This window comes from Barbus barbus (assembly GCF_936440315.1).
Source record: "Barbus barbus genome assembly, chromosome: 37".
NCBI lineage: Eukaryota > Metazoa > Chordata > Actinopteri > Cypriniformes > Cyprinidae > Barbus > Barbus barbus.
Genome location: NC_136715.1, coordinates 3,837,640 through 3,854,132, shown reverse-complemented (window position 1 = coordinate 3,854,132; position 16,493 = coordinate 3,837,640). Strand labels below are relative to the sequence as shown.

Genomic DNA, 16,493 nt, shown 5'->3' with positions numbered 1-16,493 from the left:
ACAACTATATCCAGTCAAGTACGTTTTGATGATATTAATAGGATAAATGTTTAATCTATGGAATTGAAGTTTAACTCGCAAATACTAAATCACAATGTTTTTTATACAGTAGCTAGCTAGCATGTGAATCAGATATTAGGGCCCTATGAAATTCTTTCATTTTTTTTTCCAAATTCCATTTTATATCTTTTTTTTTTCTGTTTAAATTTTTCTGTATCCCATTTAAATTTTTCTAGATTCATGTCTAATTTATGGAAATCATGAAACTTACAATATTAAACAGTGATTTATTAAAAGTTTAACAAAAATTACATTTTTAAGGCCCTATGAAATTGTTTTATTTTCTTTCTCAAATTCAGTTCTTTTTTCCAATCAAAAGCATCTCTAATTAATTGATTTTATATATATTTTTTTAATCATTATTTAATTTTCTTTCTTTTTTTCCAGAAATTGTGTATTGTGTATTTACATTGTTCTGGTAAATAATCCTTTAAAAATAATGTTATAATAATTATTTCATTAGTAGTACTATCATTACATTAAGTAATATAATTCTGTCACAGTTTCTTCAAGTTAAACTGAACTTTTATTTTGCCGGGCTGCTGTGAAAACCTCTAGGTTTCTGTTTGTATATATATATATATATATGATGATAGTTTTATGCTCATGACCTGACTCACAGCAGTTCTAGAGATTATGTTCATGTGTTCATGTACTCTGAATGGCTGAAAACAGCGAGCAGTATGTGTGTAGTAAACCAATCTCATTCAATCACACACAGACATGCATGTAGGATTCATATTTAAATGGTATGTTTGTGGCTTAATATTCACAGACACTAGACTAGTCCATATCATACCATACCATAGTTTGATTTAACACAATTTCAATTGTAAAATATTTTTTACCATTCTAAAATTATTCCAGTTCCAGTATTTCCAAAATCCCCAGCTTACCTTCCCATGGAAAGTTTCTCCCCTTTGCAACTCTTTTTCTTGCATGTTTCATTCGTTATAATAATCTTCAAAAATTCTCACAACTTGAATGAATTTTGAAGCCTAAATTGTTACAGAAGTAAAAAGATAAACATAGGCTATAAATGAACTACACCAAAGTCACATGACTTCTGGCTTTATATTCAAAAACATTTTCCCTGAAAGTCTCTGTTCAAGTAGTTTGTAAGATTGTGATTATAAACACAGCAAGGAAAAAAGGTATTTGATGTTGTAGAGTAGCTTGTGTTCATCACAGACCTTATTTCAAGCATTTAACTAAAAACCCATTGACTTCTATTATTAGACATTAGAAGATATTTTTAACTGAAAGTTTTCCCAAACCCAACATAAAACATTGCCTAGCACTTAATAGTGATAGAAGGTACCTATATTTTGATATTTCTTGCACAGATGTTTTACTTAATGCTTATCAAATGAGTCTTCTCTGTGCTTAGCTGGCTGTGAGAAGCATTTGCATCCATTCCCATTCAAACTCTCTGCCAGTTTAATCATGTTACAGCAGTTTAACAATATAATGGTGTGCTTTCCAGTCTCAAAAGTATAATCCGTTCGATTTTAATCACTTTATGAGCCCATTTTACAGCAAATCATGCTGTTCACAGAAATCTCTGTTCCTATGGGACGTTCTGTAAAGCTGTAAAGCCTGTCTGAGCAGGTGGGCGGAGCTTAGCCAAGGGTCAATTGCTGGTTGTGATTATACAGTATGTGTATATACATATATATATATATATATATATATATATATATATATATAGTGTATATATGTATATATATTAGTGCTGTCAAACGATTAATCGCATCCAAAATAAAAGTTTTTGTTTACATAATATATGTATGTGTGCTGTATATATGATGTATATATAAATACACACAATTATATTTCAGAAAAATAGGTTGTGTTTTTATATATATATATATATATATATATATATATATATATATATATATATATATATATATATATATATATATATATATATATATATATATATATATATATATATATATATATATATATATATATATATATATATATATATGTGTATATGTGTGTGTGTGTTTTGGCTGTATATTTAGGTTGTAATCACATTCTTCAATAACCTGGAAATGTAAATATTATAAATATTCAGATATTAGGAGGATATTAGTTAGTGAATATGAATTAAAATATTTAATGAGCTCTTTTTTTTAAATCTCAAAATTATTTTAACAAATGAATAAGAAAGGTGTGCAAATATATATACATTAAATTATTATTAAATTTTTTGCACATTTACGTAAGAGAACCACTTTGTAAGATACATATTTTAACACCTGATTGAGAGCTATATATATATATATATATATATATATATATATATATATATGGAATCCACACTCAGTTTGCAGCTCTTTTCGCAGGTTCTTCCAAAGTTATCCTCCTCCATCGTGCACGAGGTGGACAGTATCCTGGGCAACAAACCCTACAGTAAAAAGGACTATCGCTCCTAGTGTGGAACTGGATGGGACCGGATGCTCTACACCCACCTTTGCCTGATCCTCCGTTCGCTTCAGCTTTTACTGAATGAGTACCGGCCGCATGAGACGGGCAAGCACCCACAAACCCTGGAGAGTAAGACTTTTAGAAGAAACGTGAAAAATACACACACAAAAAAAAAGACACATCACTTACTGAGGGGTTGACATGCAGGATAGAGAGCGATGCATTGAAGATATGTGCTTACGGATTCATCCGTGTGGGTACTTTAGAAAACCAGATCATTAGGGTAATTAAGAACAAAATGAAAAAAATGATATGCTTAAAAAAAAATTTTTTAAATAATATGCCTGCTTGGTTGCTGGAAATATTCAGTTTTTCTCTGCTTTTTTTTGGGTTTTGAATGCATAAATGGAGCTCAAGCTGAAATAGGTGATCCAATTGGGTTTGCATACATTGTTCACATCATCGAGGTGTCCCGGCCCAGAACTCTTCACTGTGTTGTCTGCGTTACGTATGCACACGCCTCCCTTTCGCAGGCAAACCACTAAGCACTTTAAGAGAGCAACAGAGCGAGTGGCTTTGTGAAAACTGATTTAAAAGCAGCTCCTCTCTAGTGTGGAACGGGGCAAAATTCAATCGCTTTTCCTTATTCTGCACAGGGCATTGTGTCGTCTCGGTGTCCGCTTTTCGCTGTTTAGCCTCAAAATACGGCCCTGGCTTCTCACATGTCATTGCTTTGCTAACAGGGCCGCCAGAGATCACTCCATCAGATGTGCTTTTGGGGGGAAGCTGTCTGTGTGATTGCTGAAGATCGCTGCAAACTGAGGGCCATGAGCCTCGGAGGTCTTCCATCCACAGTAACCTGCTCCGTTAGTGCACTGATATTACAGTTACACACACAGATTTATTAGAGTTTAAGTGTAGATTGAATTATCTGAAGTACTAATGGGATATGCATGCTTCAAAAGTATTTAATGCGATTACTGCACAATTTTACATCTGAAGAGTGAATGTTAAGAAACGTCAAAACATGTTCTGCTCATATTTCACCTCAAAATCAATATCTATATACAATATAAGATATACTAAATAATTCTGCTTATTATTTTAGGACCATTACAATTGATTTATTAATTTAGTTTTGACCATTTTCATGATAATTTTCACAACAAATTGTCTATTATGATGTGGAAAAAACGTTTGTTCCTTATTACTGTAAGATGTGTGTGTATATATATATATATATATATATATATATATATATATATATATATATGTGTGTATGTATATATATTTGTGAAGTGTCAAATTTTACTTTTTTTAAAAGTGTTCAGGCATGATGTTTTACAGTAATTTGATTTCATTTAAAAAAAAAAAAAAAAAGAATTTCCATGAATAAATTTATTTTTAATCGTCACACAATAATACTAAAAAAAAAAAAACTTTAATGGTCCTAAAATATATATTTAAGATATTCAGTACAAAATTAGAATACTTATTAGGACCATTAATTTACTCTTTTCTTTTTTTTTTTTTTTTTCTGGCATTGTGATCATTTTCATGATAATTATTACAATTTATCTACAAGTTGTCTAATGTTATGTGGGGGGAAAATATATATATTTCTTATTACTGGAACTCATATATGTATATTCTGCTAATATTTGTCTGATTTTATTCATTTATTTTTTAAATGAGTCAAGACACAATGCATTACAGTAATAAGGGGTTTTTTTTTTTTTAGAAGAAATAAAAAAGTGAGAGAAAAATAATCATTCATTCATGGAAATAATAGTCACATAATGTAAAAAAAAAAAAAGTTCCTAAAAATATATAAGATATTCCAAACAAAAATAGCTTACTTATTTTAGGACCATTACAGTGTGTTTTTATGTGTATATATATATATATATATATATATATATATATATATATGTGTGTGTATGTGTATAAAAGTATACAGTATATATAACTATAATAGTAGTAATAAAAACCTTGATGGTTCTAAAATATTGATTGATTTTAAGGCGAAATATTATCAGATTTTCATTTTTTGTGTGTGTGTGACATTCACCTCGTAAGCAAATTCATTGATTATTAGCAACAACTAGAACCATGGGGTGGTGGTAGCCTAATAGTTCTAAATAATGGGCTGCTAACACAAAAGTTGGAGGTTCAGTCCTAAATAGAGGTGAAACACAGTTCTGCTTTATCACCCTGCGATCGTACGTCTATAGTAGCAAAACCCAACAGCAATTTGACGATATTGTCTGCAGTGTAGCTGAGGCCAGCATAACTCCAGCACTCACCTGTGGCCTTCCACAGCACAGCAGATGTTCTTAGCCAATAAGAAAGCGGACTGTTTAAACGGCATTCTCTCACCCGCCCAATAGGAGCGAAGGCCTGTTTGTGTCAGCAGCTCAGGGACTGCGGTAGAATGTCTACGCCTGCATGTGTTCATGTGTTTGTGTGTGTGTATGCGAAATACATCGTTTGCTGTTTCTTCATCTCATTTCTGGACACTGGGCATGTCTTCTATATGTGCCGGTGATGATACGTGTGGCTGAAGCCAAAGATTTATCCCACATCCTGTCAGTAACGTGACTCCCGTGTCCTCTTTCCCACGGAGAGACGATGGCTCACTTAGCAGCATGTATCTGCGCATCTTTCTTCACTTTGTATATTCACTCTGCGCTCTAGAAATAGAAGTACATATATACATACTTAGTGCAAGTATACGTAGTGCACCCGGTATGAACGATAAGCAGTCTTTAGATCTTTTTTAAATGGAGGTTGGTCAGAATTTCTTGTCGGCGTGCAGCGTTTAATCAAACCGTCCCTGATCAAGCACAAGGGAATTGCATGAGGTTCATTCAGAAAGCATGCAGCGGGATCCATGTGCTATTTTAGCACATTTAATGCACAATTCATATCCGATAATGTTGGTGAGACTGACATTTTTGTACAATTCTGAAAAGATGAGCTTGCTGTTCTTCACGGTAGTGATTCAAAATACTCTAAAGATCAGAATCAAAGTTATGGGAGTTAAATTTGTCGTAGTATATCAACTCTATTCATGGCTTAGATCAGCTTTAAACAGTTGAATGTTGAAGTTTGGTGTCCGTTCATCTCACCTGTGTGTATGTGTGTCTCTGAAGAGCATTTAGAGCCACGGACATTTCCTGATTATAATGACGGTGCACAAATGAATGATTTGCACTTTATTCGTTAGGCAGTTGCTTAATTGGAGATGATTCATTTACATTCACAGCGTCTTACTTTTTCCCCTTTTAAAGGAATGTTTTAGGTTCAGGTCCATTCATGTCATAATTTCAAACAAACCAATTATGTTGTTAACAGTAATGTACCTAAAACAGAGATGTGCAGCTATGGAAAGAGTTTGGAGTATTATGGGAAATTTACAGCATTTTTTTTCTTCTTTTTCCATTGCATTGCAGTAATGACAATAACCTTAATGACAAATAATCGTCCTAAGAAACAGGCTTTGGTTATTTCATGCAAAATATATTAGATATATATTCTGGAAATTGCTTTGTGAAATTCACCCTGTAAGACAAATAAATAAAATTAAATAATTGATTGTTAAAATAATAATACAAGAGAAACAACAAGTGCTTGCCAAATGCTTACAAATAAATACAGTAAAATAAATTGCATTGTTGATCTAAAAAAAAGAGAGAGAAACATTAAGTGGTCACCAGATGCTTACAAATAAAGGACAAATTAATAAAATAAAATTGATTTTAAAAAAAGAAAAGTGGTTGCCAAATGCTTACAAATATGACAGGCGTGTTTATGAACATTTTTATCATGCTAGTATAATGCTGAAGTGTTATGGTTATACGTAACAAATGATATTTTAGTATTTTCTTGCCTCGTAAGCATAGAGCATTGCAAATTCATTAGTCAACAAGTGTTGTTATTTTCTGTTTGTAATGTCCATAGAGCTTCAGTCTCTGAAACTGAAACATTCCTTTGTTTCATTGTTTGATGAAATGGCATCTCTAGTGTATTTGAGAACTAGTGCGAGCGGTAGATTGGGGAACAGAGGCACTTATTAGCTTCAGTGTTGAGATTGATCACTGTGTTTGGATAACAGAGCTGTCGGATTCCCAGCATTTGACTGGACTCATGTATCGACTCATATTTTCATTTTATTAAGCGTTGAACCTCATCAGCGTGTTTCTGCTCTCACGTTGACTGCTTTGATAGAGTCAGAAACGTTTGGTGAAGAGGACGTGAATATCATCGACTGGTTTTCCATGCGTCTGAGCAGTGTGTAAAACTGGCAGGATTTTTATTAGTGATCTTTTAAGCTCAAACTGGAATAGTTGGGAAAACAGGGAAACTTATTAAATCTGTAATTAACAGTCCAGATGTGAAAAGTAATTGTTTTCAAGTACCATTCTTCAGTTCGAGGAGATTATTTTTCATGTTTAATATTTTGCAAAGATGAAGACAAAAATATGATTTTATTTTTTTACCATTCTTTGTTGCCCTTCGGTGGTACTGACCTGATGATGATGATGATGACAAAGCAATTATTTGCACTGAATATGCATTTTGGAGAATTCTGTGAAATGTATACAATGGCAAGCTACATGTCCACGCTTTGTGGAGAAATACTGTATGGTGAGTCAGATATATCTGTATATAGTTTGACCTTTGTACATATATAATATACATAAGAGTATTCATGGTCCTGATCACTCCAGCCTTTGGTTCTTTTATTTTCATCCAAAGGCATTTGCTGACTGCATTGTGCTTGAATCTGAATTTAGACATGTACAGCGCCAGTATCTATGAAATGACAACTATAAAATATTGACAATGGTAAAAAACCCGGCTGTTTGTGTCTTTGTTTTTTTCTGAGTTTCTTAAGAAACGCATCAATGGAGTTGAAGTTGCAGTATGTAACTTTTTGCTTTTCTATCGCTATTTTGGTTTGCGTTGCTGGTAGTAACTGACTACATGTAATCAGATTCCAGAAACTAAGTACTATATTACATTTTAAAATACTCATAATCAGACTACACTTTATTGATTCCATACAATAGCAATAAATTAGTCATAATGTAGTGATTGTCATTACTGCTTATATACATTTTCCTATTTTTTTCTTAAGAAAATATGTTAAAATAAGAAAATGGCAGCTGACGTTTATTCTAGATATTGTTTCACAAATACGGCCCCTGGATTTAAAAAAAATAAAAATAGACACCATTTGCTGAATTAAAAATATAGTGCACAGCTGCTGTTTGAAATATTTAACACATGCTTAAAAAAAAAAAAACTTTTTCAACAGGTTCACATATTAAAGAGTTTGCAAAACATTTACAATTGTATATCTTACAAAACATAAATAAATTCAAACTTCATACAAAAGCATGAAAAATACCAGTTCCTATTTTTTTCTTCTTCTAATATTAACATATACAGGCCCTCCTTTAATAAAAGGCCGTCATAGCACCGTCTCTAACATCGCGAAACATCACTTCATGTAGTTTAATATCTTGCCATCCACACAGATGTTTCTTTATCAAACGTTACAGTCTGTCAAAGAGGTAAAACATATACAGTTTGTGTTCAACTATTGATTTTGTGAAATTAGTAAACACCTGGGACTTGTATTTTATGAAATGTCTTAATAATAGCTACGATCCAGCAGCGTAAACGAGTGCTCTGAAATCCAAAGGCACTTTTTTTGTCTGAAGGATGGAGTCTGAGCTGTGAGGAGCAGTCAGGGTGTGTAAAGTGCATCTGTGTGTTTGTCCCAGTGCGAGCGTTCGCGTTATGAGGTGTTGAGCTGGGACCGATTCTCCTCTAGACGCCTGGAGTCGACCTCTGGAGGGCCACCTAAGAAAATACAATTACAACCATTGAAATCACATTTTATGTGTTGACTAAATTAGAGTTATTACAGCTGACTAAAACTAAACCTAAAACGTTAAAAAACAATTGCTACTTTAAAATACTTGTTAACTGAAGTAAAATATAAACATATTTCGGCTAAAACAACTAAAACTGAAACAAATATAAAAATAGACTAATCAAACAAAAAAAGAAATTGCTAAATGTAAACAAAATTTAAAACTAAAAATGACTACTATGAAATGCACACTGTTTCATGAGACGTCACTGAGAATTGTTATTCTCAATTTTTGATTCATATGCAATAATAATTATATTTAAATCTAAGTTCTGAATTGTTTTGCCTGAATTAGCCAAACTGGCTGGAGAGAGGGTTTATTTCAAACCCTGACTCTGTGTGAAGCAGGTTTACGTTGTGAGCATGTGAGGCCGATCCAGCCGGTCAGACACAGGCAGCGTCCGTTTCTGCGGTCGCACTGAGCGCCGTTCTCACATTCACAGCTGAGCCTGCAGTCGGGTCCGAACCGCGTCACACTGCAGTCTGACACAACAGCACACATTACACACACATATTCATACAGATACAATCATGAGCGTGCAGTGCTGTTACTGGACTCACCGCTGTCACACCTGACGCCCGTCTTTCCTGAGGCACAGATACACCTGCCGCTCACCGGGTCACACGGTGTGTCCTCCTCACAGTCACATGACCGAGAGCAGTTCAGACCAAACGTGCCCTGCTCACATTCTGGGGAAGAAAAAGAGCTTTTTTTGTTTGTGAATTGATTGTTTATTTTACTTCAAGTAACGAAAAAGCTTTTTGATGTTTTAATTTTTAAAACTTTAACATATTTAACCAAAATGAGAGATGTTTCCTTGGCTATAAGCAGAAATAAAACAAGCTGAAATACATTTTTTTTTTAAATTATAATTATTTTATTTATTGTTTATTTTAATATTTATTTTAAGTAAGCGTGATGCAACCGATTTTACTGTATGAAGTATTGTGTCTAAAGACTTAATATGGGCAAATCTTCATGAAATATACATCAATTCTTGAGAAAATTAAGAAATGTTTGAAATGTAAACAATCAGGAATTTACTTGCTGTTTAAAAAGTGTTACTCAGTGATTTAGGAAAGGAATCTCATACATGAACCTATAAGGCAGATTGACTACAGTATTTGTGTGTGTGTGTGTGCGTGTGTGTGTGTGTCTGTCTCTCTCTGTGTGTGTGTGTGTGTGTGTCTGTCTGTCTGTCTGTCTGTCTGTCTGTCTCTCTCTGTCTGTCTGTCTCTCTCTGTCTCTGTCTGTCTGTCTGTCTCTCTCTGTCTCTGTCTGTCTGTCTGTCTCTCTCTGTCTCTGTCTGTCTGTCTGTCTGTCTCTCTCTGTCTCTGTCTGTCTGTCTGTCTCTCTCTGTCTGTCTGTCTGTCTCTCTCTGTCTCTGTCTGTCTGTCTGTCTCTCTCTGTCTCTGTCTGTCTGTCTGTCTCTCTCTGTCTGTCTGTCTCTCTCTGTCTCTGTCTGTCTGTCTGTCTCTCTCTGTCTGTCTGTCTGTCTCTCTCTGTCTCTGTCTGTCTGTCTGTCTCTCTCTGTCTCTGTCTGTCTGTCTGTCTCTCTCTGTCTGTCTGTCTCTCTCTGTCTCTGTCTGTCTGTCTGTCTGTCTGTCTGTCTGTGTGTGTGTGTGTGTCTGTCTGTCTGTCTGTCTCTGTCTGTCTGTGTGTGTGTGTGTGTGTCTGTCTGTCTGTCTGTCTGTCTGTCTGTCTCTGTCTGTCTGTGTGTGCGCTGATGTACATGATGATTGTCTGACCTCTCTCACAGCGAGAGCCGTGAAATCCAGCAGAACAGAGGCACTGTCCGGTTCTGGGGTGACATGAAGCCCCATTCACACAGTCACAGCGCTGCTGACAGCCAGAGCCGAACAGACCGGCGGGACACGCTGAAACACACACACACACACACACAGTCAGCACACAGCAAACTCTCAGTCTGTGCTGGAAGAGCTTCTCATGGATCTCACCGTGTTCACAGAGATGACCGTAATATCCCGGCTGACACCGGCAGCTTCCTGTCACTCGGTCACATGTGCTGTTATTCTGACACAAACACTGCAGAGCACAGTCAGGACCGAAGCGACCCTCGGCACACTCTGACAACACACACATACTAAATCATCAATCATTTTGATAATACAAATATTTATATTTAATTGTGTCATTTAAAGACTAATATGCAGTCAAATAATTCAAAATGTTGTTACACTATAAAATATATATGTGACCGGTGCTGGCAAAATGACAAATGAGCAATTTTTCAAAAATTTGTTAATTTTAATTTCACATTATGCTTTAAAATACCTTCAAAATTATATGTGATTCATTGGAATCGGGCCAAAAATGTCTGCGCTACACCCGTTTGAAGTCGACGAAGGTTCAACTGAGCAGAGAAAAAGGTACTCCTCTCAGAAAACATACAAATTTATATTACATTTTAGATGTTTAATTACTATTTGGAGCATTGGGATTGCTAGACGAGCGCTTAATGAACTAATTTTTGTGGAAACTTGAAAATCAACCGAAATCGACATTTTTCACTTTTTTTTGGTCTGTAGCTCAAAATTAGACCATGTGCATTCCAGATTATTTCACGTGTGTTACTGTATATACATAACAGATCGTTGTTTTTATTTAACAGATACAGTATATTACTTTATATATAATGTTTAACAGATAATTGATATAGATTAAAACATTTCAAAATATAATTACACTTTGATTCATAGATTTCAGCTTGATCAAATGACTTTGTAGATATATTGCATTTCTAGCACATATCAACCTAAAACGAAACTCCAGATCTAATTAGTGTTTAGAAGACAAAAGATTCAGAAGCGTTAACTCTATAAATGAACAGATAAATAAAAAATAGTGCTGTCAAACGATTAATCGCATCCAAAATAAAAGTTTTTGTTTACATATTACATGTGTGTGTACTGTGTATATTTATTATGTATATATAAACACACACATGAATATATTTTGAAAATATTTACATGTATATGCATTTATATATTTATATTCTTATATTATATATAAATATATTTAATATAAAAACATAGCATATTTTTCTTATATATATATATATGCATGCATTTATATATACTTAATAAATATACACAGTATACACACATATATTACTTAAACAAAAACATTTATTTTGGATGCGATTACTCGTTTGACAGCACTAATAAAGAACTATTTCTTCCAGTGGTAATTGGGTGAAAATAGGAAGTTAATCCCACACTGAAACTGGTTTAACGTACATGTCGGCCAATATGTTTGACATTCAATTTACATTACATCAACGAGATTCTGACGTTAGACTGATTTGCATATTTGACCTGTTTTTTTACGTCAATTTGATGGTTTTTCAACATCACTTGCCCACTGGGATTAGTTGTTTTTTTTTTTCCTTTACCAATCAGATGAATAAATGACTATTAACCTTCTTATAACCTTAGTTTCCTGTTCACACTCACTGCATTTGGGGTCTATATGACCCCAAAATTTAAAGAATGATTGTGAAAAAAATGTACATTTTTAATAATACATATAATATATTATTTTTTTTGTTTACTTCTCATCTGTACAGTAATGCTGTGTTTTTGGATATACAAAGCACTTTTGTACCTATTTACCACACAATTCCTCAACTATACCATTAGCTTGCATGTAAAATATTATTTTTTTATGAAAAAAATACTTAAACAATGATCTAAATTAAATATAAGTTGTTTCTGGATATTGATCTAGGTGTTAGCTGTACAATTCTGCCATCTGTTGGTCAAAGACAAACCTTTAGGAATTAAAATTTAAGAAAGAAATTGTATTGTCCATAGATACCCAGAAGAGGGCAATAGAGATCCATTCATTTTACTGGATGTAGCCAACTGCTCATATTATAACTTTTGTGATAGATTTTGTGAATTTATACATGTATAAACATTATTAAAGACATTAAAAATAAATATTCTTTCAAATAGTAGAATTTTGGTCGTTTTTGAAGCGATTTGAAATGTCTGTTTTTACAAAATACCACAGAAATTGCCACATAAGAAACACCTAAAGGACAAGACTTAGAATCAGATTGTAGTTGAATATTATTTATTTTAATGAACCAAATGTCTCAAATGGCTCAGAGTCATCGCCCTCAGTGTCTTCCAGGCATGATTCAGTTTCACTTGAATCAAGCAGGCAATCTAAAGTCTCCAGGAGAGTGTAACGCTTTGCCATACTGACACAGAATGAACTGTGTGACACCAAAGACCCTCTTTTATACCTTTGGTGTGGGAACTATTTCTTTGTTTTCAAAATAAAGTTGCAGCTCTTAGATCTCAGAGTAAACTTTCTCAAAGTTGAACAGGTCAGTTGCCTTTCATCTCTCCCTTGCTCTCTCTGTCTGTGTGTGTGTGTGTGTGTGTGTGTGTGCGCGTGCGCATGTGTGTCTGTGTGTGTGTGTGTGTGCGCGTGCGCATGTGTGTCTGTGTGTGTGTGTGTGTGTGTGTGTGTGTGTGTGTGTGTGTGCGCGTGCGCATGTGTGTGTGCATTAGGTCTCACCCCTTTTATCTTTGTTCTGCATTTGTGGCTGATTTTATTTGGCTGTGGCAGTCATACCTGTCTGTGTGTGTGTGTGTGTGTGTGTGTGTGTGTTGAGTGAGCATGTCTTTTCTACATTGCATTTTTGCTCTAGTACCAGGCCTTCATTTCTGTGTGGAAATTTTCAGATTTATGCTGGAATTATTGATTTTATTTGTCAATTTCTAAAAAAAATGCTTTCAATTGGAGTCACACCTGTGTGTGTGTTTGTGTGCGTGAGCATGTGTGTGTGCAAGTGATCATGTTCATTCCACATTACATTTGTGCTCTAGTACCAGGACTTCATTGTGGTATGGAAATTTTCAGGTTTATTCTGGATTTATAGATTTTTTTTGACAAATGAAAAATAAAAAACATTTTTTTTTTGATTTTCCCATTCATTTCAATGTGGGGTCATATTGACCCCAAAGGTCATGAGTGTGACTTTTTTTTTTACATACCTTTAGAACAACCAAATCAAGCCCAGTTTTTTTGTGTGTGTATGGATAGATAATTTAGAAAAAGTCACAAGATTTTATTCCACTGAGATAAAGGGAACCATTATTTTTAACTAAAGAAAAGTCGCTTGGGGTCATATTGACCCCAGAGGATAACTTAAGGTTAAAGGTAGAGTAAGAGTAACATTATGAACTCTATAGATCAGTGGTCTCAAACTCATTTCCTGGAGGGCCACAGCTTAGCTCCAACCCTAATCAAACACACCTGATCCAAGCTCTTCAGGATCACTAGAAACTTCCAAGCAGGTGTGATTTGGAGCTAAACCGTGCAGAGCTGCGGCCCTCCAGGAATTGAGTTTGAGACCACTGCTATAGATAATGAACATATATATATGTCACCTCTCTCACAGCGCGAGCCGGTCCAGCCGAGGCCACATGAACAGTTTCCAGAGACGGCATCACACAGGCCTCTATTACTGCAGTCACAGCGCTGAGAGCAGCCCGATCCGAAGCGGCCCGCAGGACACACTACACACACACTGCTGTCAGACGTCAGAGAACACACACACATCCACCCTCACAGAACACCAGCTCACCTTCCTCTCCCACACACACACCGGTGACCGGATCGCTCCTCGCCCCCTTCCCACAGACGGCCACACGGCCACAGTCCAGCCCGTAGCGTCCCGCCGGACACACTGAACACCAGACCGGACGAGAGCAGAAGAGGGCTGTTGAAACGCTGCTGTCTGAGACACATACAGTGTATTTTGTTGAGTGTTTGCTGTGTGTGACTCACTGAAATGACAGCGGGCCCCGATGAATCCGGCCGGACACTCGCAGGCGCCCGAGACTGAAAGACAAACGCCTCCGTTCACACACTGACAGCGACGCTCGCAGCCGGGACCGTAGAAACCCTCAGCACACGCTACACACAAACACATCCAAAACAGCAACAGCAGCATCAGTAACACGGTCAGTATACGCCATACTAACTTTACTGAGTTCAGAGCTTTATAATTGCCCCCTCTCACCAATTATAGTCAAATAACCTTTTATCTGAAAGAGGGGTTCACATTTATTTAATTTGTTTTTGCCAAATCCCTTTTGATATTACTACTTTAACATTAAATAATTCATATTTAAATATTTACACCCATCAACATTACAATAATTTAACAGCACATTCACTTCACAGTTTTCTAATGTTGTGTCATGGTGGTAAAATATTTCATATTTTTAGTAAGTGTTAATATGTTAATTTTATGTTAAATAAAAATGTTAAATGTTTTTATTTTGTTATTGTATTTATAAAAAATTTTTATGGTTTTATTATTTTTGTTTTTTATTGTAAATGTATTTTAATGTTACATTTCTATGATTTTATTAAGTGATTTAGCTTGTTTTTTAAAATGATTCATTTTAATTTTACATTTTTATTTATTTTACATTTTTGGAAAGATTTCTAAATTGTTTTTAAGATTTATTTATTTTAACCTCACATTTGTATTAATTTATTAAGTGTTTTAATTAGTTTTTTTATTTTAAATTAATTTTAATTCAGCTTTTATGATTTTATTTGTAGTTTTTTAGTTTGTTTTTATTTTAAACTGTATTTGATTTACCTAAATTCATAAAAGTGTACAGAGTATAGTTTGTTTTATTTTAAAATGTATTTAAATGTACATTTTTGTCACTTTATTTATTTATTTTTATATTATATTATATTTGCTGTGTTTTAAAATCTAGCTTAAATTCAAATTTTATGTTTTTAGGATTTTATAAATTTTGGTAAGTTTGATTGTATTTATTAATATATATATATATATATATATATATATATATATATATATATATATATATATATTATTTATTTATTTATTTATTTGCTTGTGTTTTAAAATTTACCTTAAATTGAAATTTTATATTTTTTAGGATTTTACACATTTTGGTAAGTTTCTGTTTGATTGTATTTATTTTAAAATTAATTATTTTATGTTTTAAGTTTTAATGAGATTTTTATTTATTTATTTATTTATTCATTTTAATTTTAAATTTTTGGAAATATTTATTAAATTTTTTTAATATTTATTTATTTTAACCTCACATTTTTATGAGTTCATTAATTTATTAAGTGTTTAATTTTTTTTTTCTTATGTACCTTAATTTGACATTTTTAGGATTTAAAGGTGCAGTAGGTGATTGTCTTCAGAAACATATTTTGTTATGCTGGTTGAAAGTCTCTTTGCATCCTGATAGCAATCATTAAGTTAAGTGGTCTAAATGTATTTATCTGTATTAACACAGTGTCCTCCAAAAGTATTGGAGCAGTAAAGACAAAATTGCTCTGTTGGCTGTGGAGTCAAGACATTTGCAAATATGATTAAAAGATGAATATGAGACAAAACTACAGAATGTCACATTTTATTATTAGCCGTTTCAACACATAGATGTTTTACCAAATAAAAAGAACAGCACTTTTATAGTTCATCCCACTCATTGATGTGAGCATAAGTATTGGGACAGTTGAACATAAGACGGTTATAAAAGATTAAAAGCTATTATTTAGTTGCAGATCCCTTGCACACAATCACAGCAGTGAGTCTGTGACCCATAGACATCACCAGACTCTTGGTCTCATCCTTTGTGCTTTTTTGCAAACTCGAATCTTGCCTTTCTATTTTAGGTGCTGGCCACATCTTTTAGGATTCATTTTCACAGCTTTTATGATTTGTCTTTCATCAACTGTTGTTTTCTCAGCCGATCAGGTCGTTGTTGATTGCTGGTGTCGCATGTATTTGCATACCTCTGCGCACCCTGATCAGGCAGACAGTATACGTCATCAGCGCGTTCACGTACGCTGTGCAGACAGAGCGAGAATGGCAGGCAAACATCAACAACCCGATCTTCCTTCCTGGTATTGTAGTACTTTTACTAACTGTGCTATAAAATTTTATCATGAATATCACATGATGTAGCCCAACGGTTCTCAATTACAGTCGTCGCGCCCCCCCAA

The 16,493-nt window shown here is 34.1% G+C and overlaps 2 protein-coding genes across 5 annotated transcripts in view; one reads left to right on the top strand and one right to left on the bottom strand.

The window, feature by feature from the left end:
- The window catches only part of LOC306856936 (voltage-gated potassium channel subunit beta-2), a gene marked incomplete at its 5' end in the record, with an annotated part of 119,960 nt that extends 117,128 nt beyond the window's left edge, over positions 1–2,832 (top strand). For 2 of the 4 annotated variants that reach the window (XM_079396495.1, XM_079396498.1), the window contains one exon: positions 2,418–2,788. In XM_079396495.1, coding sequence (XP_079252621.1) covers positions 2,418–2,507 — 90 coding nt within the window. In that variant the 3' untranslated portion in view covers positions 2,508–2,788. Of the gene's footprint in view, positions 1–2,417 lie in introns of all 4 variants that reach the window. The other 2 variants (XM_079396497.1, XM_079396496.1) reach the window with 2 other exon arrangements.
- A 1,707-nt stretch (positions 2,833–4,539) lies between these two features.
- LOC306856607 (uncharacterized protein) overlaps positions 4,540–16,493 on the bottom strand; it is a gene marked incomplete at its 5' end in the record, with an annotated part of 79,525 nt that continues 67,571 nt past the window's right edge. Inside the window, 8 exons of the mRNA XM_079395967.1 lie at positions 4,540–8,373; positions 8,801–8,929; positions 9,008–9,136; positions 10,196–10,324; positions 10,406–10,534; positions 13,877–14,005; positions 14,074–14,175; positions 14,277–14,405. Coding sequence (XP_079252093.1) covers positions 8,309–8,373; positions 8,801–8,929; positions 9,008–9,136; positions 10,196–10,324; positions 10,406–10,534; positions 13,877–14,005; positions 14,074–14,175; positions 14,277–14,405 — 941 coding nt within the window. The 3' untranslated portion in view covers positions 4,540–8,308. The remainder of the gene's footprint in view (positions 8,374–8,800; positions 8,930–9,007; positions 9,137–10,195; positions 10,325–10,405; positions 10,535–13,876; positions 14,006–14,073; positions 14,176–14,276; positions 14,406–16,493) is intronic.